Below are 27,693 nucleotides of genomic sequence, written 5' to 3' on the forward strand. Positions count from 1 at the left end.
TTGTCGGTTTTAAACGAGAAATTACCACTGCTCGTACTTTAGATGTAATACAAGTAGAGAGATTTTATATGGTGAAGGCCTTGTAGTCCCTTATTTTTCAAGAAGTATTGTACGGACCACACTAGGATGATCCAAACCGTCCATGTGATGGGCCATAACGTAAATAGGTTGTGCCCAAAAAATCATTTCCATAGGATGATCCTAGCCCTCCGATCTACAGAGGTTTATGGATCTATGGAAACACTCCGATCTATGGAAACCTCTATAGATCGGAGGGCTAGGATCATCCTATGGAGATGATTTTTTGGTCACAACCTATTTACGTTATGACCCTTCACATGGACGGTTTGGATCGTTCTATAGTGTGGTCTGTACAATACTTCTTGAAAAATAAGGGACTATAAGGGCTCACACAGTATATAATCTCGACAAGTAGATTGTCACTTCATGAGTTTTCGAAAGGCCTTATTGTCCATGATTTTTCAAAAAGTGCCAGCACGCACCATAGGATGATCCAAACCGTCCATTTGAAGGGGTTTGGTATTACCAAAATTTCAATTATATTGGAAGGTATACTGTGCTTGTCTAACATTTATTCGGTTTGGTATGGGATTTGCTAGGCAATTTCACGGAAAGCAAGCAATTTTGCGGTCTACTTTTGCAGGATAGAACAGCAATGTAGGCTCACTTTTTAGTAGATTTTGTCTTATTAATTTAATTCATCCGAGGTGGCTGTTCTCTCATGCATAATAAGTAAGCCCCAAAATGGCTTTCCGCGAAATTGCCTAGCAAATCCAGTTTGGTATAAAAACCCCAATTTGCCTCATTATGTGATCAGATCATTTGAAACAAATTGCAACTATAAATCTAGCCAATGCCAATGAGAACATAGGATGATCCAAACCGTCCATTAGATGGGCCACATTCTAAATAGGTTATTCCCCAAAAATCATTTCCATAGGTTGATCCTAACCCTCCGATCTGAATGTCAGAGGGTTGATCCTAACCCCTATAGATCGGAGGGTTAGGATCAAGCTATGGAAATGATTTTTAGGGCACTACCTATGTAGGCTGTGTCCCGCCTAATGGACTGTTTGGATCATCCTATGGTGCGGGCCATACCGTACATTTAATAAAGTGAGGAGTGCCCTCATCAAAATACAGTAGTGCTGATAACATTTCCTGTCCATTATCTTAAGCCTGTGATGCCTATTCAAGACAGGACTAACATCGTGTAAGTCACCCTATGATGCTCTCCAAAATCAACGGCCGGGATTTCACATGCGTGCTCTTACCAAGACTCTAAGACCCTGTTTGGATTACAGGAAATTTTTTTTTTTTTTTGGGAAAAGTTTGAAAAGGAAAAATATTTCCAAATTTTGCTACTTTATACATAAAAAAATCACTTGAACCAACCCTATTCAATTTTTATTTAGAGGGACCTTCAATTTATGATAGATATCCCTCAAAACTTATGACCATAGATAGCGGAGGTATTCTAAAATGAAGGCCGCCCTTGTAGCAATGGGGTGACAAGGTGCCCCATTGGCTGCAAGGAGCAATTGTGCACTTATAATGGCTGAAAGTTTAGTGTATTAAATGAATAACTGCTCCTTGCAGCAAATTGGGGCGTCCTTTCACCTCTTTTTCTGCAAGGGCGCCCTTCAGTTTAGAATAACTCTAACTCTAGTTAGCAAAACTTGATTTGGCAAAAAAATAAGATTGGAAAAATTCGAGTTTAATACGGCTTTGGTTTAAAAAGATGTAGGGCACGTCTGGCTGCCAGGAAATATTTTTCCTGACAAATCATCATCTCCAAGTGTAAATTGGAGAGAAAGCAGGAAATAAAATCCCGGATACGACGTCTCAAGTGAAGGGAAGATCTGCTACTTTTGCTGTCAACTGTATCAATTTAGTTTGCCCTCCCTCCTTGGAGGAAGTTGCCATTGATCCGAAATACTTGGAAGGATTTGAAAGACACGGATTGGAGAATCACACAGATTTGGAGAGAAGGAAATATGGTAGCGGATTACTTATCCAAAAGAGACTGCATATGCAAAGGCAAAAAGTCCCAATTTCAAAATTTCCCACTTATCTGCTGAGATTACTGGAAAGTGACAAGAGATGGATGATTTACTTTCGAAAGCCTCAGTGAATTTGCTGTCTGCACAATCATCTTTTATGTATTTCTCTGTTTAGGATTGGTGATCTCCTGTAGCTTGTATATTGTTGTTTTTCATTAGCCCTTAGTGGCTTGTAGCAGCATGCTAAGTTAGGTCCTTGGTGGCCCGTTCTCTGTATTTCTCATTTTCTTTTAATATATCTGGTGGGGGTCTTGCCTCACCCCAGCTTAATCATTAAAAAAAAAAAAAAAAAAGAGTGAAGGGAAGATGCAAAAAAATCCGGTAATTGAAATCTATACTCAAAACTGAATCAATCCGTTTCTGGTTTATAGCAACTTGTCAACGCCAGACTCATCGGTTTTGGGAATTTGTTTGCAGATTTTAAGCAACCTTCACCCTAATCTCCACTTGGAGATGGTGATTTGTCATGAAAAACATTACCTGGCAGCCATACATGCCCGTAGTGAAAAAATGAAAACACAAAAAAATGTTGTTAAAGTTTTGTCATTTACAAAATATAGCAAGGTGAAGTTGGAAAGTTGGCAAAAAAGGTGTTTAATATGTTTAAAATGCATTTTAAACTTTTTGCTTAAAGAAAAAAACTTGTAAACGTTTTAAACGGCAAACCCACAAAACGTTTTGCTAGCTATGGTTATGACCAAGGTGTCAAATTTCGGTTTCGTAATGCGTTTCGGTCCTCACCGACACCGAAATTTCAAAATTTCGATCGAAATCCAACGAAATCTTTTTCACGGCTATTTTTTCTCAAACTTTATTTCGATCGAAGTTTCCAAAATTTCAGGATAATATTAAGTAGTTATTAAAAATTCAGTTTTTTGGGTGAAAATCCCTAAAATTTCAGGATAAACGAAATTTCGACCGATTTCGGTTTCTTTATCAACCGAAACCCGAAATTTCGGATTTCGGTCGAAATTTAAAACCTTGGTTATGACTACTCTTTTACACTATAAGGGGGTGGCCTGGGGAAGCAAAAGGGGAGAATATGTCATTTCTCAAATAAAGTACTCTCTTTGCTGGACTGCAACCCACACAACATCAACTATTTTGGAAAGGGAAATGATATCAGGCAAACCATGATTTAATAAGTGAAATGATTTCAGCGCTCCAATGTTTTGATAAACATGCACTCACTTGTTTGTTGTGTAGTATTTAAAGGGCTTTAAGAGCTTTTTGAGAATCGTAACATCCTTTAAATACTACACGACAAACAAGTGGAGCGCATGTTTATCAAAACACTTGAGCGCAGAAATCATTTCCTTTTAATAATTGCACAAACCGAGCTTTTTGGGAACTGTAATAACCCTTTGAAACCTCTTTAAATAATAGAAGACAAGCTGGTTCAGTGCACTTAACCAAAGAGAATGGCTCGCTGCAAACGGGATTCCGTTTTGGGAAACAAGACAAGCTACATTTGTGCAATTATTAAAGCATTGTTGTGCTAGTTTCTCAAAAGTTAAAAATTGTAGTAGCTGAAGAAACTAGTGAAATAGCACCACACGTTTCTCTTTTTTCTATTAACAAAAGGCACCACGTGTTTCAGCCTCTTTAAATATCACCAAACCCCACTATAAGACAGTAAACAGTATAATACGCCGCGGGCTATTAGTCCAGGGCGATAATTTTTTCGCCCCCCTGTAGGATTATCCGCGCTCCTGTAACGTGATCCGACGTCAAAAAGCGTTAATGTCTGGCTGTCTGCTCACAATTGACCTTAACGAGTGGGGCGTATTATCCTACAAGGGGGCGAAAAAAATCATCTCCGTATGTCTATCACTCCTTTTCTGACATTCGACCATTTCTCTACCCAATGGTCAAAATCCATATGAGGCGTGTAGCTTAGAATGATTCCGCGTCTTTTCTCGATGTCACATATGTTAATTATAATTTTTTCGCCCCGTTGTAAGATAATGCGCCCCGCTTTTAACGTGATTTGCCGTCAAAAGCGTTAATGTCTGCCCACAATTGGCCTTAAAGAGTGGGGCGCATTATCCTACAAGGGGGCGAAAAAAAATCATTTCCCTAAGTCTATCACTCCTTTTCTGACATCCAACATGGTCAAAATGCATATGCGGCGTGTAGCTTAGAAGGATTCCGCGTCTTTTCTCGATGTCACATATGTTAATTATAATGTTTTCGCCCCGTTGTAAGATAATGCGCCTCCCTGTTAACGTGATTTGCCATAAAAAAGCGTTACAGTCTGCCCCAATTCACGTTACAAGTGGTGCGAATTATCCTACAAGGGGCGCGAATTTATCATCTCCCTAAGTCTGTCTTAGAAGGATTCCGCGTCTTGATGTCACACATACTAACGATGATTTCTTCGCCCCGAACAGGATAATGCGCCCCCTGGTAAAGTGATTTGAGGTAAAAAGCGTTCACCATTCACGTTACCAAGGGGGTGCATTATCCTACAGTGGGGCGAAAAAATCATCCCTCTTAAAAAATTCCCTTCTCGAGCCCAGTTTCGGACTTTCGGTCGTGTGATTTAGTCAACAGCGAGGAGGGAACGAAGAAAGCGAAATCCAAAACAAGTATATTTTCTCCTCCACCTGATGAAACTTCCATGGCGTTTCATCAAAACCCTAACCCTAATTTCTACTAACCTTCTCTGCTGTCAGTGAAATTCTTCACTATATCTTTTTGCCATGCGACTCTGGTTGTATTCGATCTTCCTCTCCAGAGAGGAAACCCTAGAATTCTCCAAAAATCAGTGTTTTTCTAGATTTTTCGAGTCTTTTTTCTTTAATGGCGGTCGAATCTCATCTCCTTAGCAAAAGAGGCCTTCTCTGCAATGCCGGCGCTGGCGCAGCTGCAGGTATAGTGAAATCTTTGATTTGTTTGTGGATCGTTGGGTTTAGGTCTTTAAATTTCGTGAATTTGAGTGTTTTTGTAGATACTTTTGATTTATGTGTGGATCGTTATGTTTTAGGTCTTTAATTTTCGTGAATTTGAGTGTTTTTGTAGGTACTTTTGATTTATGTGTGGATCGTTGGTTTTAGGTCTTTAATTTTCGTGAATTCGAGTGTTTTTATAGGAACTTTTCATTTATGTGTGGATCGTTGGTTTTAGGTCTTTAATTTACTAGATATTGAGTGTTTTTGTGGGAAATTTTGATGTATTTGTGGATTTTTGGTTGGAGGTCTTTAATTTTCGTGATTTTGAGTGTTTTTGTAGGCACTTTTGATTTTTGTGTGGATCTTTGGTTTTAGGTCTTTAATTTTCATGAATCTGAGTGTTTTTGAGTGGGTCGTTGGATTTAGGTCTTTAGTTTTCGTGAATTTGAGTGTTTTTTTTGTAGGCGCTATCGCAGCTACTTTTGTTTGTCCTTTGGATGTTATCAAGACAAGGTTTCAGGTCCATGGGCTGCCGAAGCTCGGTAATGACAGTGTTAAAGGTCTGGTTTATTTTGACCCTTTTGTTTTGTTTTATTTTTTCTTTTAAATTTGCTTGTTTCAATTAAGAAAATTTATCATTACTTGTTTCATGGTGATGCTTAGATGAGTGCATGGTGTCATGCTCTGTACTGGGGAGTCGTGGGTTAGAATTGCTGTGTCTTTTTAGCTGGATGATGTCTGATTTTATTTTTCTTTGTTGCTCCCTCAATGCAATTCAATAATTTATAATTTTATGCAAGAAATATGATGTTGGTTCCATTGCATGTTGGAATTCTGAAAAACTCTGTTTTACTTCATAGATTTGCCTTTTCACTTCTAGTTTTTCTTTAATTGCATGATCGGAATACCAATATTTGGAGCATGTGGCATGGAGTTGAGTGGAAATCTCCTGGATAAAAAATTGATTGGTCCATCAAAAGAAAGAAAGAAAGCGTAGTTTAAAAAATAGTGTGATTACTTGATTTAGTGACTTATACACTGGAAATTGGTTAATTAGCTTTACTTCATTGAGTTGCTATTTTATTCTACTTTTTCTTTAATTGTATGATTGGAATATGAATATCAATATTTGGACTCTGATAAAAAAAAAATTAATGGCTACTTGATTTCAGTGTTTAAAAATGCGGATTCGACGCGGAACGCGGCCGAAGAAAATCCTTGTCGACTCGGCGCGGACACGGTTGACGCGGCCAAGAACGCGGTTGACGCGGCCGAGTCGTTATTTTTTATTAAAAAATAAATGAAAAAAATACAAAAATCCAAACCCATTTAAGTAGGGCCCAACAAATGAATAGTTTAGATCATCTAACCAAGTGCAAGCCCGCTAATTTTTAAAAAAAATACATGCAAGAAAAACATTTTTGATGAGAAATTTTTCTTGGAAAATTTGAGTATAATGATATGATTATGATTTAATTGGAGGCATATTCTCATAAATTGAAGGTCCATCTAAGTAAATGTTGAATAGGTTTAGTTTAAGTTATCTTTTTGTTTTTCAGGTGTTAAAAATGTAAGAAAATTTAGAAATATTTTTTAATAACCAAAAGAAAGAGGTTATATATATCAAAAAAGGAGATTTTATATGGTGTAAGCCCTTAAAGTCCCTTATTTTTCTAGAAGTAGTGTACGGACCACACTAGAGGATGATCTAAACCGTCCATATGATCCAAACAGTCCATGGCCCATCACATGGACGGTTTGGATCATCCTCTAGTGTGGTCCGTACAGTACTTCTAGAAAAGTAAGGAACTATAAAGGCTTACACCATAAAAAAGAATTATATCCTTGTCTTCTTAAATGGCTGTCACCGACACCCAGAATGAGGTAGAGAATAAGACAAGCAAAGCTGCAAAAGTCAGGCTGGAATTGACAACTTCACTGTGTACTGCACTGCTCAAAAAAATAATAAATTATATTTGCCCCTTTGTTTTATTCAAATCAGCCCTTGGTTTTACTCGGGACAGCCCTCTCTAGTGTATTTATGACTACTATTTTACATTGGAGGGGCTGTCTCAGGTAATGAAAGGGGGCGTATTTATCATTTCACAAAATCATATAATCAGATCCAGTAAAAAACGAACTACTTCTTCTTCTTCTTCATGAGTTAGGTTATTACAGAGGGTTTTCTCTGCGGCTTTAGGTATGTTTCTCTCCTGTAAATCTGATCTTTTTTTTTTTGAATGGTTGAAGTTAGGATGGAATATGAGTTCAAAATGGCCACGACTCGGCCAGGACTCGCCGAGTCCGGGACTCCAAAACGCAGCCACCGCAAATCCGCGTCGACTCGGCCGAGTTCCGAGCCGAGTTGCCGAGTTTTAAAACACTGCTTGATTTAGTGACTCATACACTGGAAATTGGTTAATTATCTCAGACATGACATATGACCTTGTGATGATGGTTATGGAAAGAGACCCTGGCATTTAAACAGTATCCAGACAACAATAATTTGAATTTGAGAGTCATGGTTTTAAATTTCCAAGAAATGACCGAAGTATTTCCCTTTCCATCCCCACCAAAATGAAATCTACATGATTTCTTTTCACGTCATTATTTCCCCGAAAATTTGACAGAAATCCCTCAAATTTGACCGAAATTCTCGAAATTATACTGAAATGGTCGGGACGACAAAAAATAGGAAGTTGTTATTATTTGCATTCCATTCCATTTCATTAATGTAGAGAACGATATTTGGTAGGCAACATTACTCCACATCAAAGTAATTGTATTTTATGCATGGGATGTCAGATCGGAACGAGATCAATAATACCTTGAAACTTTATAGTGGGATTTACAGAGAGTTGGGGTCCTTAAAGGGGAGACTGGTCATTGTACTTTCTTATACTTCTTTACATTGTTCTTCTTTATTGACTTCACTCTTTTATACATGCTCGACAACTCATGTCACTAGTTGTTCGATATGATTTAGCTATTATGGATGGTTTTTTTTGCTTATGTGATGGTTTATAAGTATGTAGTGTTTATTCTAGCATTTCCCAAAGTTTCATCTTAAAAATTTGTCATTTGCACATGTTTTTTGAAAAGATTAAAAAATTTCATCATTTGCAACTGTTTCCATACTTTTTTGTGATTTTACAAGATTTCCACCGAAACCGAAATGTTTCCGTTTCTGTGCGACCGAAACTGAAATAAGAGACGTACTCGATGGTCACTGCTAACCGTTTTTGGTACCAAATCTTTGCATCCAAAGGTGCATGTGCGGTTCCTAAGGGATACAATTTTGTCCCAATCGACCGACTTCATCAAGATTACCTTTTTTAGGACAAGAGGTTGATAGCGAGATCTTGAATCGACTTATGGGAGTTCATGGGGTTAAATCTGCAAATATGGCTTTCCTATCTTGTAAAAAGATTTCCTTGCAGGGATTCCCACTACCGCTGGCACGCATGCCAGGCCGTGAGCGAAGTGGGAACGGGCTTCCCAAAAAGCCAGCCCGAGCCGGGGTCAGCATAGAAAGAAGGGGACAGCCCTAATGTTGTGTTGGCAAAGCCAACAAGCATAACTTACTAATAGGGCGTTTAGGAGCCTCCCATTAGCCCTATTAGTAAGTGAACAAGTCAAGTCCCCTAAACTGAAATTTAAAACCTTGTTGAGAGTTTATGATCAGTTCAGGTGCTATTGTGATTTGAACACAGGTTGTTAGATATAAATCATAGCAATTAAAAAAGCACGGGTTGTCAAATAGCGTGGAGGTTGTCAGGGTCTTACATTAAATCTGTAAATTTGAGAGTGGCCTTTACAGTGTTTCTATTGCTTCACGTGTGTGAGCTTCTTGAGATCATGGATATTCATGCAACTTGATGCTGAAAACAGGGGGATGCATCCCTTCAAACAATCATATTGTTTATGTAACCTAGCATCATTTTGCTAAATAAAGAAGATTAAAAGAAAAATCACTTGTTTCTTACTCTTGGCACAATTGGCTTGAACAATAATAATATGCACAGCTTTGTAGATGTGTAATTGTATCGATTTTGATTTTCCTTTCCAAACTTGGAAGTTGTATTTATATGATTTATAATTATCTATATCTAACTAGGTAGTCTCATAGTTGGGAGTTTGAAACAAATAGCCAAAAAGGAGGGTGTACGTGGCATGTATCGTGGGCTTACACCAACTGTGATTGCGTTACTTCCGAACTGGGCTGTAAGTTTTCCCTCCTCTTCTAAGTTGCTATTCATTAATGAAGTTCTTAGTTTGTATTACTTAAATTGTTAGTCTGTTTCTCATTACTTTGAGAAAATGCAGTAAATAGAAGGTTAGCTTTAGACTGATACTGGAGATATTGGTACCAATACTAGTAAGAAGACAACAAAGGTATTCCTGCAATTTCAAGGTTTATTTTTCTTTAACTTTGCCTGACCTAAAATCAATTTTGTAAATAAAGAAACTGTACATAAAGGTCCTAACAAGCAGTGATATAACAGTATGCAGATTTATAATCTCATTACAGTAACACCACAGTTAGAAAGATCCCTTGCCACATTTTTTCCTTCTCTATAGAGATGAGAAATGAATCTATCCTTGAGCTTAGAGATGAAATAGTTCATTTCCATACTACAGGTGAATCTCCAAGGTGGGGAAGATGAGACCTGGAACTATCATGCTTTTTATTTACCATTTCATCTGTACATTATGTAGTGGTATTTCTTAACCATCTTGTTGGCCTCTCTTTTGTGTTAGAAACATGATTTTTAAGTTATTTTCTATATGTGGGTGCAAAAAGAAATTGCATATGATAGCTAGATTTTCTATATGTGGAATAGCCTATGGGATAATTCCTGCCATGTCTAACATGAATCTGTTACCGAATCCATGTTGACACTTGATCTGACACTAAGATCCGAAGATTTCGAGCAGCACAAGACAAGAACCATCAATCCGATATTTCTTGCTGTTTTCACGGAGTCAGAGCTAAGTTTCAGGCAACTTGTAAGCAAAGGATCCAGGAAGTAGATTACAAGATGTAAAATGGTACTTCTAGCGGCTCAATAGCAGGGTGATAGGGACATTGTAATCCTGCTAAAGAAACACAGGCACGTTCTCCTCTTTGGCATCTGCCAATATCCAGTTATTCATGTCTTGGCATTTGCTACGTATTGTGATGTCTATTCCTTCTGCACTCGTCTTATTAAGAGCAAGAATTTGTCCTTCCAATATCCAGTTATTCATATCCTTCTGCACTCCTCATACAAGAGCAAGAATTTGTCCTATCCAGTTATTCATATCCTTCTTTTGAAGAAAAGAAGAAGGGTTTATTTATCAGTTACTCTTATCTTGGCATTTACTACTTTAACCATGACGACCTTTCCTTCTGCACTCCTCATACAAGAGCAAGAATTTGTCAAAGCCCTCGGCATACTTGCTTCGTGATATCCTTGCAACAGTTCAAGTGGCATGAGTGATTAAGGGGCCGTTTGGATACGCGGATTTTAGAATCCTGGATTTCCTCAAAATTGTACATGGGAGACGAGAGTAGATAGAGACCAGCCGTCGTTTTTTGATCTCTCGCCATTCTTTCCGGTAGCAAGAGAGTAGTAGATCACCCCATGTTTCCAGGTTGTAGAAATCTCAGGATGCGGGAGAGATTTCTAAAACCCGGTTTTCTTACTAAAAATCCAAGAAACGCTGTCAGCACAGCATGCAACAGCTTGATCATGAACTCTCGTTTACACTTTTTTCAAACTAAAACCTGGTTTCAAAAATTCGCGTGTCCAAACGGCCCCTAAATGTATACCTTAGTTCCAGTAAGTTTGTGATATGTTTAGTTCTGTTATTTCTTGGAATTGATTTGTTTTTTAAAATCTTAGTCTTTTAATGAACATAATTTATTCAATAAATTTTTTCTTCATTTTATTAAATAAGTCGATACCATTCAAAAAAATTTAAAAAGTCTTAATGAACACAATTAATAAATAGATATTTTTCTGTATTTAATTAAATAGTGTACTATAAATGTTTTTTTCTTTTTTGGGAATGGTTATAAATGTTTGTTCATACATCCACTCTCCATTACCAACTTTTGCAGGCACTCATCTTCTCCTAGATCAGCTTTAGTCTGCTACTAAGCTTTCGTTACCTTTTCCCACTTGGCACTATGCTCAATATGAAACCCATCTTATGTACCGAACTTACTGAAAATTTGTCTGCTACTCAAGGTGGGTGCAAAATTAGTCATATTGACCACTGTACGGTTGAATTTTCTTCACTCAGGGCCATTTCTTTATTTCTTGCCTTGAAACTTGACCAAACTATGGCAACTCTAAAACTTGACCAAACTATGGCAACTCTGAATTTTGATGATCCAATGAGACAGTTGAAATCTCATTTCAAGCCTCCTGAAAAGTTTTCTCTGCTTGGTTATTGGTTAGTCTGCTCCAGTTCAACACTGTCCCTAAAAATTGCATTTCCCAGTTCTATGATATGCCGATTTCCGATGTCCTTGAAAGGATTTGATCTCGAATTAACTCCCATCCAAGGATTAATTTGTGAGGTATATTGTGGCTGTGATCCGTATCTTCTTCATTTTCTATTAAACATCACATTTTTCTCCTTCAACGCATGAAGTACAATGTCAATAAAGAAACTACAATTGGTAGAAGAGGTTTCTGTTGCGCCATGGAATGGATTAATGTTTATTTTAACTGGTTAATGGCTTGCTGCTGGGTTTCTTGTCACTTGACAGTTGAAGGAATATTTTCTTCAAGAAAGCTTCACAACCCTTTATTAATCCAATGTCAATTTGTCATCGATTGTGCAGGTGTATTTCAGTATGTATGATCAACTTAAGAGCCTGCTTTCTTCGGATGGTCAGTTTCATATCACTGTACTCTACTCATAGACTATGTAAAGAAATATTAAATTTTGGTTGTGATTTCTTTCATACCACTTTTTTTTTTCTTTTGAATGTAAATGATTCAAGTCACTTGTGTGTTTTTTTTTTTTTTGCCTTTTCTGTTTGAGTGTCTCTAATGTGTTCAAGGTTGCATACATTGAATAGATGGGAAGCATCAACTTTCAATTGGCGCGAACATGATTGCTGCATCAGGTGCTGGAGCTGCCACAGCCATTGCCACTAATCCACTCTGGGTTGTCAAGACAAGATTTCAGGTATGTCACACATAGGAGTCCTGGCATTCTTACGGTACTGGCAGAAAAGATCCCTTTGAAAATTCAAGTAATCATATGAAATAATTAGAATTACATTGTAAATTCCAATCTTCTTCATCTTTCTCTACACTTCTGCAGTTCTGCCCTTGCAATATTTCGTATGAATATTGTTTTTTTTTTTCGAAAATGGTATCGTATGAATATTGTTCTAAGGCTGAAAACAAAATCTCCTTTGGAACAGTGGTTATACTTTGTATAGCTCCATATGGCTGGGCCCTTGCAGATATTTGTTTCTTCTGTTTTAACTATAATTAATATTCAATTCAACTTACAAATCATTGTCTATTTATAACTAATCTGTAAGATAGAGTGTTAACAAATGGGCCCTATTCAACTTGTGAAGGGCTTCTGTATTACATTCTACCTTATTGGTGCCTCATTGTCTTGCATTATTTCTATGAATATTGTTCTAAGGGCCATTTGCTCAGACAGATGCTCTGTTGGACAGTTTTTCAATAGCTACTAACAAGGTTTAAATTTCGGCCGAAATCCGAAATTTCGGGTTTCGGTTGAGAATGAAAGCGAAATTGGAAATACCCAAAGGATAAGTATATATCCGTAAATTTCGGACAGGTATTTCACCAATCTGGATTTTTGATATTTATTTAATATTATCCTGAAACTTCGGCGAAATTACTGAAATTTCAGAAATTTCGATGGAAATAAAATAGGAGAAAAAATAGCCATTGACTAGATTTCGTTGGATTTTGACCAAAATTTTGGTTTCGGTCAGGACGAAACGCATTCCAAAACCGAAATTTGAAGCCTTGGCTACTAAAGCTGAATCATATCTAGCCATTTTGCATCAATAGTTGCTAAATCATGAGCATCACTGCCATGTCTAAGAGCAATGGAAGTCACTGTCACGCAAGGGAAAAGCGTCTCAACTCAACTTAACTCAACTCAACAAAGCCTTTGTCCCAAACTAGTTGGGGTCGGCTAAATGAATCCTTTAGAAAAATTTCATGACGAATGTGAAAGGAATCTATCCGGCTCTAATCCTGACTCTAGTTGGGTTCTTGTACGTGGATCATTTTCTTCCATTCTATCCTATCCAAGGTCATGTTCTCTGTTGTGTTCCTAGCTATCAATTCTTTCCTCACTGTTTCTACCCAAGTTGTTTTCGGTCTGCCCCTACCTCTTTTTACTCCTTCAATTTGGCACGAGTCTCCTCTTCTCACCGGAGCATCCGAAGGCCCACGTTGGATATGTCCAAACCATCTTAAGCGGTGCTATCTCATCTTCTCCTCAATTGATGCCACCCCCACCTTTTTACGAATGTCTTCATTTTTAATTCTATCTAACCTTGTGTGGCCGCACATCCATCTAAGCATTCGCATCTCCGCTACACTCATCTTATGCACATGCTGCTTCTTGGTGGCCCAACATTCTGACCCGTACATCATGATTGGCCTCACAACTGTCTTATAAAACTTTCCGTTCAACTTGGTAGGGATTTTACGGTCGCACAGAACTCTTGAGGCAAGCTTCCACTTCAACCAACCTGCTCTTATTCTATGGTTAACATCCTCTTCAATCTCTCCTTCCTTATGTAGAATTGAACCAAGATAGCGAAAGATTTCCCTCTTAGGTACCTCCTGTCCAGTCATATTTACTACATCCTCATCCCGCCTCCTTACATTACTAAAGTTGCATTCCATATATTTTGTCTTAATCCTACTCATTCTAAAACCTTTGGATTCCAAAGTATTTCTCCATAACTCTAACTTAGCATTTACTTCTGCTTTAGTTTCGTCGATTAATACTATGTCATCTGCAAATAACATACACCACGGCAAATCACTTATTCATTCATTCATTATATCCATCGCAAAGGACATTTCGCGGCTGGCCTGTCGCATGTCAATCCAGCCACCTCATGAATGAAGATAACAGCTTTTGTCTCCCTTCACGAGGTGGCTGGTTTGATATGCGACAGACCAGCCGCGAAATGCCTTTTGCGATGGACGCTAGCAATTCCCTACACAACATATATATATATATATATATATATATATATATATATATATATATATATATGAGAAAAGGGTTGCTGTGCTCGAGCGCAGCTAGTCTTAGCTGCGCTCGAGCACAGAAACAGGGGCGTGGGGCCATTGCGGGGGTGATCCTAAGCATTCATTTGGAAGGCCCCATCATGGGGGGGCCTACCAAAAATTAGCTCCATTGGATCACTAATGGGTGCTGTCCATTTTTGGCCCCACAAATGGACACCCTAAGGTGATCCAATGGAGCTGATTTTTGGTGGACACCCTACCCATGAAAGGGCCCATCAATGAATGCTTTGGATCCCACCCAAAATGTGGCCCCACCCTGTTTCTGTGCTCGAGCGCAACTAAGCTTAGCTGCGCTCGAGCGCAGCAAATGCTTGCTCTCTCTCTCTCTCTCTCTCTCTCTATATATATATATATATATATATATATATATATATATATATATATATAGAGAAAACGGTTCCTACACATATGTGTAGAGAGTTCTCTACACACTAGCTTAAAATACAGTGGGGGCCCACATTATTTGGGTGATCCAAGCCATCCATTTTAAAGGCCCTCACATAGATAGGGTGTCTACAAAAAATCAGATCCATAGGATCATCCCAACCCTACGATTTGTGGAGGTAAAATGGATGTCTTTAAACCTTCACAAATTAGTCGATTTTTTGCCTCCACAGTTCGAATGGTTAGGATGATCCTATGGATCTGATTTTTTGTGGACACCCTATCTATGTGAGGGCCTTAAAAATGAATGGTTTGGATCATCCAAATAATGTGGCCCCCACTGTATTTTAAGCTAGTGTGTAGATAACTTATCTACACATATGTGTAGGAACCGTTTTCTCATATATATATATATATATATATATATATATATATATATATATATATGAGGAAACTGTTGGTGCGCTTAAGCTCACCAAGCTTATGGTGTGCTTAAGCGCCCAATCACATGGGGGCCCACTTTGTTAGGATGATCCAAAGCATTCATTTGAAAGGCCCTTACATAGATGGGGGGTGTACCAAAAATCAGCTCCATAGAATCATCCTAACCCATCCATTTGTGGAGGTCAAAATGGACATACCTTGTTTGTCCACAAATCTGCCCATTTTTGTCCTCCACAAATGGAGGGTTAGGATGATCCTATGGAGCTGATTTTTGGTACATCCCCTATCTACGATAGGGTCTTGCAAATGAATGGTTTGGATAACCACAGAAAATGTGGGACCCATGTGATTGGGCGCTTAAGCTCACCATAAGCTTGGTGAGCTTAAGCGCACCAACAGTTTCCTCTATATATATATATATATATATATATGAGAATAAGGTTTCTGCGCTCGAGTAATAACAAGTGTTTTATTGGTTCGTAGACGTGGGGCCGCTGAAACCCGTATACTTTAAAGAATATTAAAAAAAGACAGTTGAGCCCTTCCTTCATTCACGTGGAAAAAAGAAAGGACACTCGAGTCCCTCGTAAAAGATCATTACGATAAAAAACAATAGCGCTTTTTTTTCTTTCTCGTCTCCGGCTCTCGCTCTCTCCCTTCTCCCTTCTCCCTTATCTGGTTAAAAAAAGAGACGACATTCGAGGCTCGATCTCTTCGCAATGTAATCTGAAATAAATCTACATTGAAATAAATCAGTGGCTGAACTAAATGAAATAGCAAATGAAAACCACAAGCTTAGACATAAATCGAGCAAATGAAAGACCTAATATTATACCATGGTTTTAAATTTCGACCGAAATTTCGGACCAAAATTTCGGATTTCGGTCAAGACCAAAACCGAAATAGCCGAAGTTTACAAAATTTCGTTAATTTCGGCGAAATTTGTTAAAAGATATTACTTTTTTATTCTTTTACAAAGTTTCGATCGAAATCATTGAAATTTCGACCCAAAAAAAAAAACGGTATTTCGAGCGCGTGTACCAAATTTCGACTGAAATTTCGGGATTTCGGCTAAAATTTCAGTTTCGGATAAGTCCGAAATTTTAGCTGAAACCGAAATTTAAAACCATGTATTATACAAAGCCCTAATCATTAACAAAACCACAAGCTTACACAAAACCCTAATAGGATGAAAAAGGAGGAAAAAAAACGAAAAAATCCCACTCCTTTTCTTCAAAAAACAAATGAATTCAAAACCCCCAAAAAATTAGTGAGATTAATAGATTTAAAAAAGAAAAACCCTAGCTTTCAACAATCAAAATTTTCACCAAAAAAATGCATGTAACTAACAGATTTTCCACACAGAAACCTTGAAAGAAATCATAACGAGCATAAACCCTAACAAGTAGCCCATTCGTAAGCACAAACCCTAGCTTCTTCAAGAGAATTGATATGAGAAAAGGGGAGGAGGTAGAGATTAACAAGATTTTCAAAAATCTTACCAGATTCTGGAAGTCGATTTGGATGTGGAGACGAAGAAGGGGAAGCACGGACGGGTTAGAGTTCTTCAGACGAGGTTAGGGATTTTTTTTCTACTCTATCGTTTTTCTACTCTAGAAATGGGACTCGACTAGAATTTCTCTTTCCTCCTTCGAAGTCGTGAGGGCTCGATTGTCTTTTTTGAATATTCTTTAAAGTATACGTGTTTCAGCGGCCCCACGTCTACGAACCAATAGAAACACTCGTTATTACTCGAGCGCAGATAGCCCATTTGCGCTCGAGTGCAGAAACCTTATTCTCTTATATATATATATATATATATATATACAGAGAGAGAGAGAGAGAGAGAGAGAGAGAGAGAGAGAGAGAGAGAGAGAGAGAGAGAGAGAGAGAGAGAAGCGTTGCTGCTAATGTTAGCAGCTAGCTTAGCTGCTATCGTTAGCATAAAACAAGGGTGGGGCCACATTGTTGGGGTGATCCTAAACATTCATTTGAAAGGCCCCATCATTGATGGGGTGTATACCAAAAATCAGCTTCATCGGATCATCATAGGATGTCCATTTGTGGGGGTAAAAATGGACAGATACTGTGTGTACCAAAAATCAGCTTCATTGGATCATCATAGGATGTCCATTTGTGGGGGTGAAAATGGACAGATACTGTTTGCCCACTAATCTGCCCATTTTTTCGCCCCACAAATGGACACCCTAAGATGATCTAATGGAGCTGATTTTTGGTGAACACCCTATCCATGAAAGGCAGGGCTGCACAAAAAAGGGCCAAACTGATAAACCGAACTGAACTGGGCCTTTCGGTTCGATTCGGTTTTTCTAGGCATTGGTTCGGTCACGGTTTAGAATTTTACCGAACCGATCCCATCGGTTCGGTTCATGGTTTTTGAGTTTTAATATGAAAATTAACAGAACCGAACCGAGAAATGGAGGAAAAAATGAACTGATTTTATGTCATAATCAAATCTAAGGTGAGTTAATACTTAATATCATTTGCAAAGAGAAGAGGGGTGATTTAAACAAGGGAGGTGTGCCTCTATCAATTCCCTGTATTCAAAAGTAATGATACATTGATACATTCACCCCTTCCCCTTAGACCACCCTTTAGAAGTGTAAAATAATAGTCATAAATACTTAGAGGAGTTGTCCAAGAGAAGAAAAGGGCGGGGGCGCGAATATGGATTGAGTTACTTTGTTTGTATTAAAATGATTTATGACTATATGTTTGTGTTGATGACTTGTGTATTTGTGTTGATGACTTGATATGTTCTAAAGTTGATGGTTGGATTAATGGCTGACTTGGATATATAAACCTTTTTTTTAGATAAACGTATTTAACTACTTGATTTGGATCTGTATCGGATAAACCGTGAACCGAAGTGAACCGAACCAGTCAAAATCGGTTCGGTTGTATCCCCCATCGGTTTGGTTACGGTTTGGATTTTCTCCAAACCGATGGGATCGGTTCGGTTAAAAAAAACTCCCTAAACCGAACCGAACCGAACCGTGTGCAGCCCTAATGAAAGGGCCTTCCAAATGAATGCTTTGGATCCCCCCAACAATGTGGGCCCACCTTGTTTTATGCTAACATTAGCAGCAACCCTTATATATATATATAAGGAATAAAACCCCACGAAAATTGGCAAGGACTCTTGTCGCCTAAAGACTTTTTAACTCTGGAGATCTAAAATACTAACTCTCATAATTAAGTAAATAAAAATGTCCTGATCTGCTCAATCTATTAAATAAAAACAAGGACTCTATTTAAGACATTTTGAAAGACATTGCTTGGAAATAGAAATCTAACTTAAAAAAGAATCCGTCACTTCAAAGAAATCTTACTTCTGTAAGACAATGTACACATCATAGCTCTATTACCAAAATGGTCACGGCATTTCTTGGGAAGGAAAGCTCAGAAGGATCGAATGTCGGGTTGGGGATTGATTCTAGTTGTATACTAGATGAAATTTAATTCGCGAATTTTAATAAAAACCACTTACATTTTTTCGGATTTAGAAAAGTAACTAAATTTAACAACTGTCCCAAAGGAACGGCAATGACCGATCATAGTATTTCTATTAACATTTAGTACGTGGTAGGAAAACAATTTTTGGTGACTGAAAATTTGAGATTAGTAGGATAAAAAAAACTCAATTCTAGATGGTTTCTCTAAATCTGCAGAATTTTAAAATTTTATATATGGAATTGATCATAGATCACAATCTGATTGTTGGATCATGCTTAGATTTGATTATGTTTGTTCGACTGTGGTCTAAGAAAATACCTCAAAGTTTCATGCTGATCCGACCATTAACGGCTGTAATCAATCAATTGAAATTAATTGCATGAATCGACAAGTCCCATGATTGCAAGTGTAGTAATTGTAACAATAAGAAGCAATGAATAGATTACAGGGTAGAGAAGATTGTATGCTTGAAGTGGCAAAAAAGAAGTGGTTGCAAGAGAAAATAGGGAAAAAACGTAAAAAAAAAAAAGGACGTGAGTTTTAAGTGGTTTACATGAGTTTTTCTAGAGAAAATAGAACGAACCCCAAAGTTTCTCTCCATTACGTTTTAATTTGGTTCACTTGAGTTTTTTATTCTCTTCACTTGGACTTTTCTGATCAATTTATGTTTGTGACAGTTGAAACTTGGGATTTTACCTTCCGCTCTTATTTTTGTAGACTCAAGGAATGAGAGTTGGAGTTGTACCATATAGGAGTACGCTGTCTGCTTTAAGGAGAATAGCCCATGAGGAGGGTATTCGTGGTCTCTACAGGTTTGTTATCCCCTATCCACAATACCAGATGATAGTAGACAAATTTGTCCTTTCTAACAGTGATTCCATGATGTACAAATTGTTATGTGATGAACAGTGGTCTTGTGCCCGCATTAGCTGGAATTAGTCATGTTGCTATCCAATTCCCAACTTACGAAAAGATCAAAATTTACTTGGCTAATCGGGGTAATCTTTCCCACTCTTCACTCTATTCAACTTTCTTCATGAAGATTTAGTGCTCTTGTTGATCACATGTGGTTTTATCAGATAACACAACTGCTGATACACTCAGCGCAGCTGATGTTGCTATTGCCTCATCAGTCTCTAAAATAGCCGCATCAACATTGACATATCCACATGAGGTAATGGACCTTTACAACCTCAATAAATTATTCTGGAAACTAATCTCTATCTATGGTGAGATATGATGAATTTTCTCAGTAATCATTCACAACTTGTATGATATATATATATATATATATATATATATATATATATATAAAACTTGATCTTTTTCTTCCTGGGTCTTTTAATTGATTTGGATATAAGCTGCGGAACAAGGAAAGAAAGAGACAATTGTAATTCACTGTTTCTTACTTGATTACACTCTGACACTATGTCACAAATATCTCCAATATTTTCAAAATACAGAGATTTTATCGCGATATTTAATATTTTGTTAAAACAACAAAACCCCAAAATAATCCCAAGAATTTGAAAAATATAGAGTTATTTTCGTGGGAAAAGTGTTTGTGAGCTAGAGCTCATATAAGCTTATATGAGCTAGAGCTCACAAACACAGGGGTCCGCACATTGTTTGGATGATCCAAAGCATTCATTTGATTAGGCCCTCATATAGATAAGGTGTGCCAAAAAAATCAGCTTCATAGGATCATCCTAACCCCCTTCCATTTGTGGAGGTTAAAAATGGGCAGATTTATAGAGGTTTATACCCGTCCATTTAACCTCGACAAATGGAAGGATTAAGATGATCCTATGAAGCTGGTTTTTTGGGCACACCCTATCTATATGAGGGCCTATCAAATGAATGCTTTGGATCATCCAAACAATGTGGGCCCCCCTGTGTTTGTCTAGCTCACAAACAGTTTTCCTATTTTCTTTTATTGTGATAATATCACGATATTTTATTTTTTTTCCTTAGTTTATATATTTTTTGTATTTTTTAAGGAATTTGCTAGGTACCATCGCAGAAGGCAATTTTGCGGGCCAGCTGTTGCATGAGAGAGCAGCCACCTCAGACAAAATCTGTTGAAAAGTGAACCTATGTGGCTGCTCTCTCATGCAACAGCCGGCCTGCGAAATGCCTTCTGCGATGGTCCCTAGCAAATCCCATTTTTTAAATAGTTTTATTTTTTCATTTTTCCCACTATAAACCGGAAAAAGAAAAAAAAAAGAAAAAATTAATATATCCTGAGATCTTCCCTTGCCGAGAAATTCCTGACATAGGACATAACTTTACATGCAGGTGGTGCGTTCAAGGCTTCAAGAACAAGGGCACCATTCCGAGAAGCGCTATAAGGGTGTAGCCGACTGTGTTAAGAAAGTATTTCAAAAAGATGGTATCCCTGGATTTTACCGCGGCTGTGCCACCAACCTGCTCAGGACCACCCCTGCTGCTGTTATTACATTCACCAGCTTTGAGATGATTCATAGATTTTTGGTCACCCTATTTCCTCCCGAGCCACACCCTCACGTCGTGACTATGGACTAGACAAACCACTCCAACTTGGGTCCTTAGACATTGAAAAATGTGTTCGGAAAAGTACAGATGTTCCATTCTTCAGGCTTCAGTGCTTCACATTCTTTGGCTGGAGACAGGTCATTTGGCCTGGCTAGCCTCCTTTGTTTTGTTGTCTAAATGGGTGAGAGGGGGTGGGAGATATCAAAACTAGGGGATTTGATTTTGGGCTACCAAAAAAAAAAAAAAAAAGGAAAATAGGAATAACAGGTGAGCAATCTCAACCATTGTTTTATGATCCTTGATTATCAGACTGGATTACTTCTCCACAATCTCAATGAGCAATCCCAGCCATTGCTTTATGATCTTGGCCATCAAATTAGTCATTGGCTTGTTTTCTCTCTTTAAATACATAAGGTCAAAAAAGAAGGGAAAAAAAAAAACAAAAAACAAAGGCGTAATTTAATAAAGTCACGAGACTTTTTTGTCTTATATACAAATTTACACCAACTTTCTTCATTCTTACGGCTAGTTTGATGTGGGCCCACCTTCAATTTCTTGCCTGAGATGTGGGCCTTCATCTTGGCATAGCCGTTGTGCTCGTAATATTGTAAGATATAGGCCGGCGGCGAGGAAAACAGTTGCTAAGCCGAAAACTCCGGCGGCCACGAATAAGCCTGGTTGGATGATGAGGCAACTCGGCCTTGATCTCAGGTGACCGGATTCCACTATAATTCCGATCGTAAGAAGCACCTCACTTATAGCAAAGGAGACCCTACACGAGGGTCGGAGAAATAAGGCCCTTCATCATAGAATTTCTCTATTAAGCGATATTCTAAACTGAAGGGCGCCCCTGCAGAAATTGGGGTGCTCTTCAGTTTAGAATACCCCCAAAAGTAAACAACCCCATAGTTTTTTGCTTAAGGTCGTAGGTCCCACCTTTGATTTGATCCGAACTGTTCATTTGGTAGGCATACACGTTTGGATCTCTTAAAACCCGAAAATCAATCCAAACATGCAATCCTATCACCCCCTAAGAACTTGGGGAAGTGATATGTTTGCCTTCTTTTCTTCCCTGGCCACCCCCTTCTAATGTATTTATGACCACTCTTTTTACTTACACATACATTGTTGAGTGATTAGCTTGATTTTTGTGCCGTAAGTGATCCCAAGGAAGGCCCATCAGATGAGGTGGGACCTACTGTGCTGGCATTCCCCTAGAAAGCCTTATTAATTCAGTTGTTTATACTAATTATTAGAAGTAAAATATCCACCCCCTTTTCTCCCTGGGGCCACCCCCTCCAATAAATCTAAGTGTAGTGCTTGGTGTCTTGATCTTTTTTGGAGAGGGAGTGTGTGCGAGTTGTGTATTTTAAGAATAGGCTGGATCCAACCAGGTTAGTGGGGTGACCCTGGGAAGAAAAGCGGGCAAATATATCATCTCCCCTAATTATAGTAAATTCTAGTGGGGCCCACCAGATGAACGGTCTGATCAAGCTTTCACCATGATATGAGGGTCCCATATAATTACCAAAAAAAGGGTAGTGGCTCTCACCAGGTGGTAAGAAAGAAAAAACAAGCTTGCCAGGTGAGAGCTTTGGAGGAGATTGAGTTTGGAGTCCAAGCAATTAAAGAAGGATTTGGGTTGGCAAGAGCCACTAAAATGTAGCCATGTTTCATCACCATAGCCATGGCAAGGGCCACAAATGCACCCACGGCGCACAATAGCGCTGTCCTCCCACTCCCACTATAAACACATTCATATTTCCCCCCTTCACTCTCACTAGTCATCAATAACCATGTCAGCTGCAAAGAAGAGATTGGTATTAATCAGAAACATTGATGATCTATGCATTAACTGGTAGAGATAACTGTATAATCTTACATGTGAACCACTGATCTCAGATCAACGGTCTGAATTGAAGAGTGAGAATAAGTGTGAAATTATTGGATTTACTCATTGACTCAATAATCGATTAAGCGTATGAGGATAATCAGTGCATCATATTCTAGTTAGACATGGATGTCTATGTTAATTACATCAGTATTAGTATTTAATTAACTTGATCATTCGGTGAGATCTGATGATCTAAAGTGACAGTAGAAGATCCAGACCAGATTAATCATCCGTCATGATCAATCAAGATAGGTACTGCCATTAGATCGTCTCCGTCGAATACGAGGAAGGATCTTCAATCGTTGATCGATGTACATAACATCGTTTTTCTGATTATGATTGTATACTAATGCCCTGTTTGTTTCAGATTATGAGAACCGATTGTAAGTACAAAATCTATTATTGGACTCAAAATTACATTTAAATTTGAGTCCAATTATAGGTTTAGGGCTGGCAATTGGTTGTCATAATTTGAAACGAACAGGGCCTAAATGTCTGTATGCTTTTACAATTGATATTACATTAATTAATCTCACGACAATCAGACCAGCACTGTGAAGGTAGGCTTAGGAATTGGTTGCAACTTGCAAGTATTTACCTCGTAGGTTAATGGTGTAAGTAGTCAATAGGGAGGAGACAAGCATTTGATTGACTTGAAACTTACTTGTAGAATAGTGGTAAGCATGGTTTTAAATTTTGGTTTCGGCTAAAATTTCGGACTTATCCGAAACCGAAATTTTAGCTGAAATCCTGAAATTTCGGGCGAAATTCCATACGGCTAACAAAATGCCACTTTTTTTTGGGACGAAATTTCAAACGAAATTTGGTAAATTTGGGGAATTTCAGTTTCAGTCCTCACCGACAGTTGAAATTTAAAACCCGGGGGCTGGAGGGGAAGTGGGGGTGAAGGCGTCATTCCCAAGAAATCCAAGAAAAAATTCACCTTTTTATGGGTTTCATAGGGATGGGACAAGGGGGACACATCAGCAGACAAGTAATGATTAACCAGGAGACATCCCTGGTAGTCTCCTAGGATGTCAATGCTATATTGGCAACCAAACAAGGGTGTTTGCTGACATGGCACCCAAATGCCAAGCAAAACCCCTAAGCTATCCAAGCTTTTGTACAACCAAACACATACAAGGATTACTAAAATAAACCATAATGCAAACTATTGTGCATTTGATGTATGTACACATGTACCTCTGATCTCATGGCTTCCGCGATAAGACATAAAATGAAACAAGCGAGGCCACAAAGTATGGAGGAGATCATGAGGAAGACACCCAATTGACTAGCGAAATCGGTTTTCTGGTGGCCAGGTGAAAGATCTGCGTGTGTGACCGCCATTTTTGCTATGAGTATGGCAAAAAATGGCAACCATGTTGGTTGGTCTAGAGGTTGAGAAGAGAAGGAAGAATCGGGTTTGCTTGTATGTTTGTTTGCTTAAAGGGGGAGAGATTCTTTGAGGCTTTATTTGTACATTTTTTTTTGATACATGGACGTGTGTGTAGGTGTACATACACGAAAAGAAGGTGCATTTATTAAAAGTTATGTGGATCATGAATCTAAGGTCACTAGATAAATGTTCACTTTACGCCTGAGTTCAATGTTCTTCCTAGGTTACCCTCCTATGCTCTCAATCCAAACATTTCAGGTGTATTAATGGAGGGAAATGATATTTACACCCCACACGAGCCCTGACCATGAGGGCAGAGGCCATCCGGACCCTGGCAGTCCTCTCTTTAGGCCCTCGAAGATCATTTTCTTCAAAGGAAAATGCTAAGAAGAAAGTCACTTTTACGCGTCTTTCTAAAAGATACACCGAATGTATAACCAGAACGAATGGTTTTCTGCCTATTACCAATTCCTCCTCTGGTGATAAATCAATGAGTTCGGATATAAATGAACTCAATTGAAGAATCAACTATTGGAACAATATTCCTACCTGTTGGGAAAGTTGCTTTATTTCCCACCCACCGAGTGTTACTTGGGTGGGAAGCCAAAGGCACAAAGATAGAAGCTCTTTCTTTGGTTTTTTGGAAACAACCAAAGAAGGGAAGTGAAAATCTCTTTTCTCATGCGTGGAGAGAGGTGTGGCAAGTTTGGGTTTCTCCTTGGTGTGTCAGCTGCCAAGAGGAGGAAAGATAGAGAAGAGAAGAGAGAGAAAGAAACAGCAAGAGGGAGAAAAAGAACGAAGAAGAAATTAGGTTTTTCTTGGGCTCCTCTTTTGGGTTTCTTCTTGAGGTTTCTCTTGTGGGTTTTTCTTAGATTACTCTCTTCTACGGTCTTGGGTTGAGAAGCAAAGAAAGGGTTGCGGGTTTTGGGTTTGGGTTTAATCCATTGTAATCCTTGTATATTGTTTTTCTCATAGTGGAAGATTGTGTTTCTTGGCCGTGGAGTAGGCTTGGCCGAACCACGTAAAATCTCGGTGTTCGTCTTATGGCGTGCTTGTGTTGAATTTACTTTTCCGTTTAATTTGTGCACGATCGGATCGGATTGCCCGGCGGATTTTCTCAACACTACCGATCCATTAACAACAAGTAGATCTAGGCCAGGGGAATCAATAATGTGCCTGGGTAAATGGGTAAAAGAAGCCATGGATACTGTTATGTGTATGTTCTTATGTTGTATGTGGGGTTAGTTAGTGCTTAGTAGGGGGTATGTGTTTTAGTGTAATGACCACCATTAGTTGTGGCTAATGTAGTTAGCGTAGTGGGAGTTAGTTACTTATGATGTGTCTTGTTAGTGGGTAAGTGTGCTTGTGATGTGGCACTCCCTCTTGCTTGTATTTATGTAGTAGCAATTCAATGAAAAAAAAAAGAGAATAATTTCACAGCACAAAGGAGACTTTGTTCTAGGAGAGTCATGGTTCCTCTCGAATTGAGCCATTAGGAGGTTCGGTTACCTCGAATCAACCTCTTTTTCTTCTCTATTTCTATCTTTTTCTTGTTTATTTGTGTTACGGCCAATTAGGCACGTAACAAATTGGTATCAGAGCGGTAGATCCTACGCCATGGCTGCGCCTTCAGAGATTTTGGAATCCATACGCGATGATTTTCAACAAATCAAAGTGCTTTTTTTGAAAATGATGGAAGAACACCGGCGATTTGCGGAAAGCTTGGAAAAAATCAGTAAAGAGATCAAAGAAATGCGTAAAGACTGAGAAAAGTTAAATCTTGAAAGTGTTGATGTTCATGTGAAGAAAAATGCGAGAATTGATGGAGACAAGAATAGTTTTGTTGAAGACACCATAAAGGATCATCATGATCATTTCATCATTTTGAAGCGGCTTCATGAAAAATCTTATTTCATCCCAACTTTGATCATGATGGATTTTGAAAGCGAGGTTCAACTGATCGAGACCATTAAAATTTGGGACCCTTGTGGAATAAGTTTTTCTCCAATAATTCAACCTTGAGGACAAGGTCGTTTTTAAGGGGGAAGGAATGTTATGTGTATTTTCTTGTGTTGCATGTGGGGTTAGTTAGTGCATAGCAGTGGGTATGTGTTTTAGTGCAATGGCCATTAGTTGTGGCTAATGTGTTTAGAGTAGTGGGGACCTAGTTGTTGGGGGTTCCATGTGAAAGCAAAAATAGTCCCACACCGGAAAAGTCAATGGATGTGGATTTGCTTATTAGGGATGGGCACCCTTCCTCTAATAGCTAGCTTTTAGGGGCGAGTTCTACCCTGTTAAGAGTCCCAACAAGTGGTATCGAAGCTAGGGCGTGGTAACCCCGGTTTGCTTCCGAGGGTGGGAATGTCCCTCGGGGAAGATCTCAGTAACCCCGATAATGCCTGCTAGGACGGAATAATCCCTCGGGTAGATCTCGTAGTTCCCACGTTGCACCCGCGTGGATGGGCGAGATTGTCCACGTTGCTTCCACGTGGAGGGGGAGATTGTTGGGGGTTCCACGTGAAAGCAAAAATAGTCCCACATCGGAAAAGTCAATGGATGTGGATTTGCTTATTAGGGATGGGCACCCTCCCTCTAACAGCTAGCTTTTAGGGGCGAGTTCTACCCTGTTAAGAGTCCCAACACTAGTTACTTATGATGTGTCTTGTTAGTGGGTAAGTGTGCTTGTGACGTTGCACTCCCTCTTGCTTGTATTTATGTAGTAGCAATTCAATGAAAAGAAAAAAGAGAATAATTTTACAGCACCAACGAGACTTTGTTCAAGGAGAGTCATTGTTCCTCTCGAATCGAGCCATTAGGAGGTCCAGTTGCCTCGAATCAACCTCTTTTCCTTCTCTATTTCTATCTTTTTCTTGTTTATTTGTGTTACGGCCAATTAGGCACGTAACAAATACACTTCTTGATAATGGGATCCGTGGGCAACCAATAAGAGACTGTCATAATAAAGTTTATAAGAAGTTTTCCAATGTAAATGGAGGCAAATAGGGGAGATTTTGTGAGAATCTACTTTGTAAACAGGTTGATCCATCACTGTCGTGGGCCTTTCGTTTTCATCCAATCCTATCAGATACAGTTACTATGGTTATGACTGATTCCTAACAAGGCTAAGTGCCTAAAGCAATAACTTAAATAATAAAGGGAACTGTTAACAGCACTACTGTATTTTAATGAGGGCACTCCTCACTTTATTAAAAGTACGGCATGGCACGTACCATAGGATGATCCAAACCGTCCATTAGATGGGCCAAAACCTACATAGGTT

General features: G+C 38.6%; 2 protein-coding genes across 2 annotated transcripts; one reads left to right on the forward strand and one right to left on the reverse strand.

Moving 5' to 3' along the window:
- Positions 1-4,634: 4,634 nt before the first annotated feature.
- Positions 4,635-21,479, forward strand: LOC143850122 (nicotinamide adenine dinucleotide transporter 1, chloroplastic-like). The gene is made up of 9 exons (XM_077359440.1): positions 4,635-4,959; positions 5,443-5,538; positions 9,096-9,202; positions 11,817-11,865; positions 12,057-12,166; positions 19,324-19,418; positions 19,516-19,604; positions 19,686-19,780; positions 20,905-21,479. Exons 1-9 carry the CDS (start codon positions 4,890-4,892, stop codon positions 21,148-21,150), a joined length of 957 nt encoding a protein of 318 aa, XP_077215555.1. The 5' UTR covers positions 4,635-4,889; the 3' UTR covers positions 21,151-21,479.
- LOC143850209 (uncharacterized) lies at positions 21,320-24,364 on the reverse strand. Its single transcript, XM_077359494.1, has 3 exons — positions 24,218-24,364; positions 22,673-22,923; positions 21,320-21,892 (listed from the first exon to the last, which is right to left on the reverse strand). The coding sequence occupies exons 1-3, from the start codon at positions 24,362-24,364 to the stop codon at positions 21,646-21,648; spliced, it is 645 nt and encodes a 214-aa protein (XP_077215609.1). The 3' UTR covers positions 21,320-21,645.
- Between the last annotated feature and the right edge of the window lie 3,329 nt (positions 24,365-27,693).

The sequence above is a fragment of the Tasmannia lanceolata genome, unplaced genomic scaffold (genome assembly GCF_043159265.1).
Source record: "Tasmannia lanceolata isolate RefF3 unplaced genomic scaffold, GAP_Taslan_0.1 ptg000002l, whole genome shotgun sequence".
In the NCBI taxonomy this organism is placed as follows: Eukaryota; Viridiplantae; Streptophyta; class Magnoliopsida; order Canellales; family Winteraceae; genus Tasmannia; species Tasmannia lanceolata.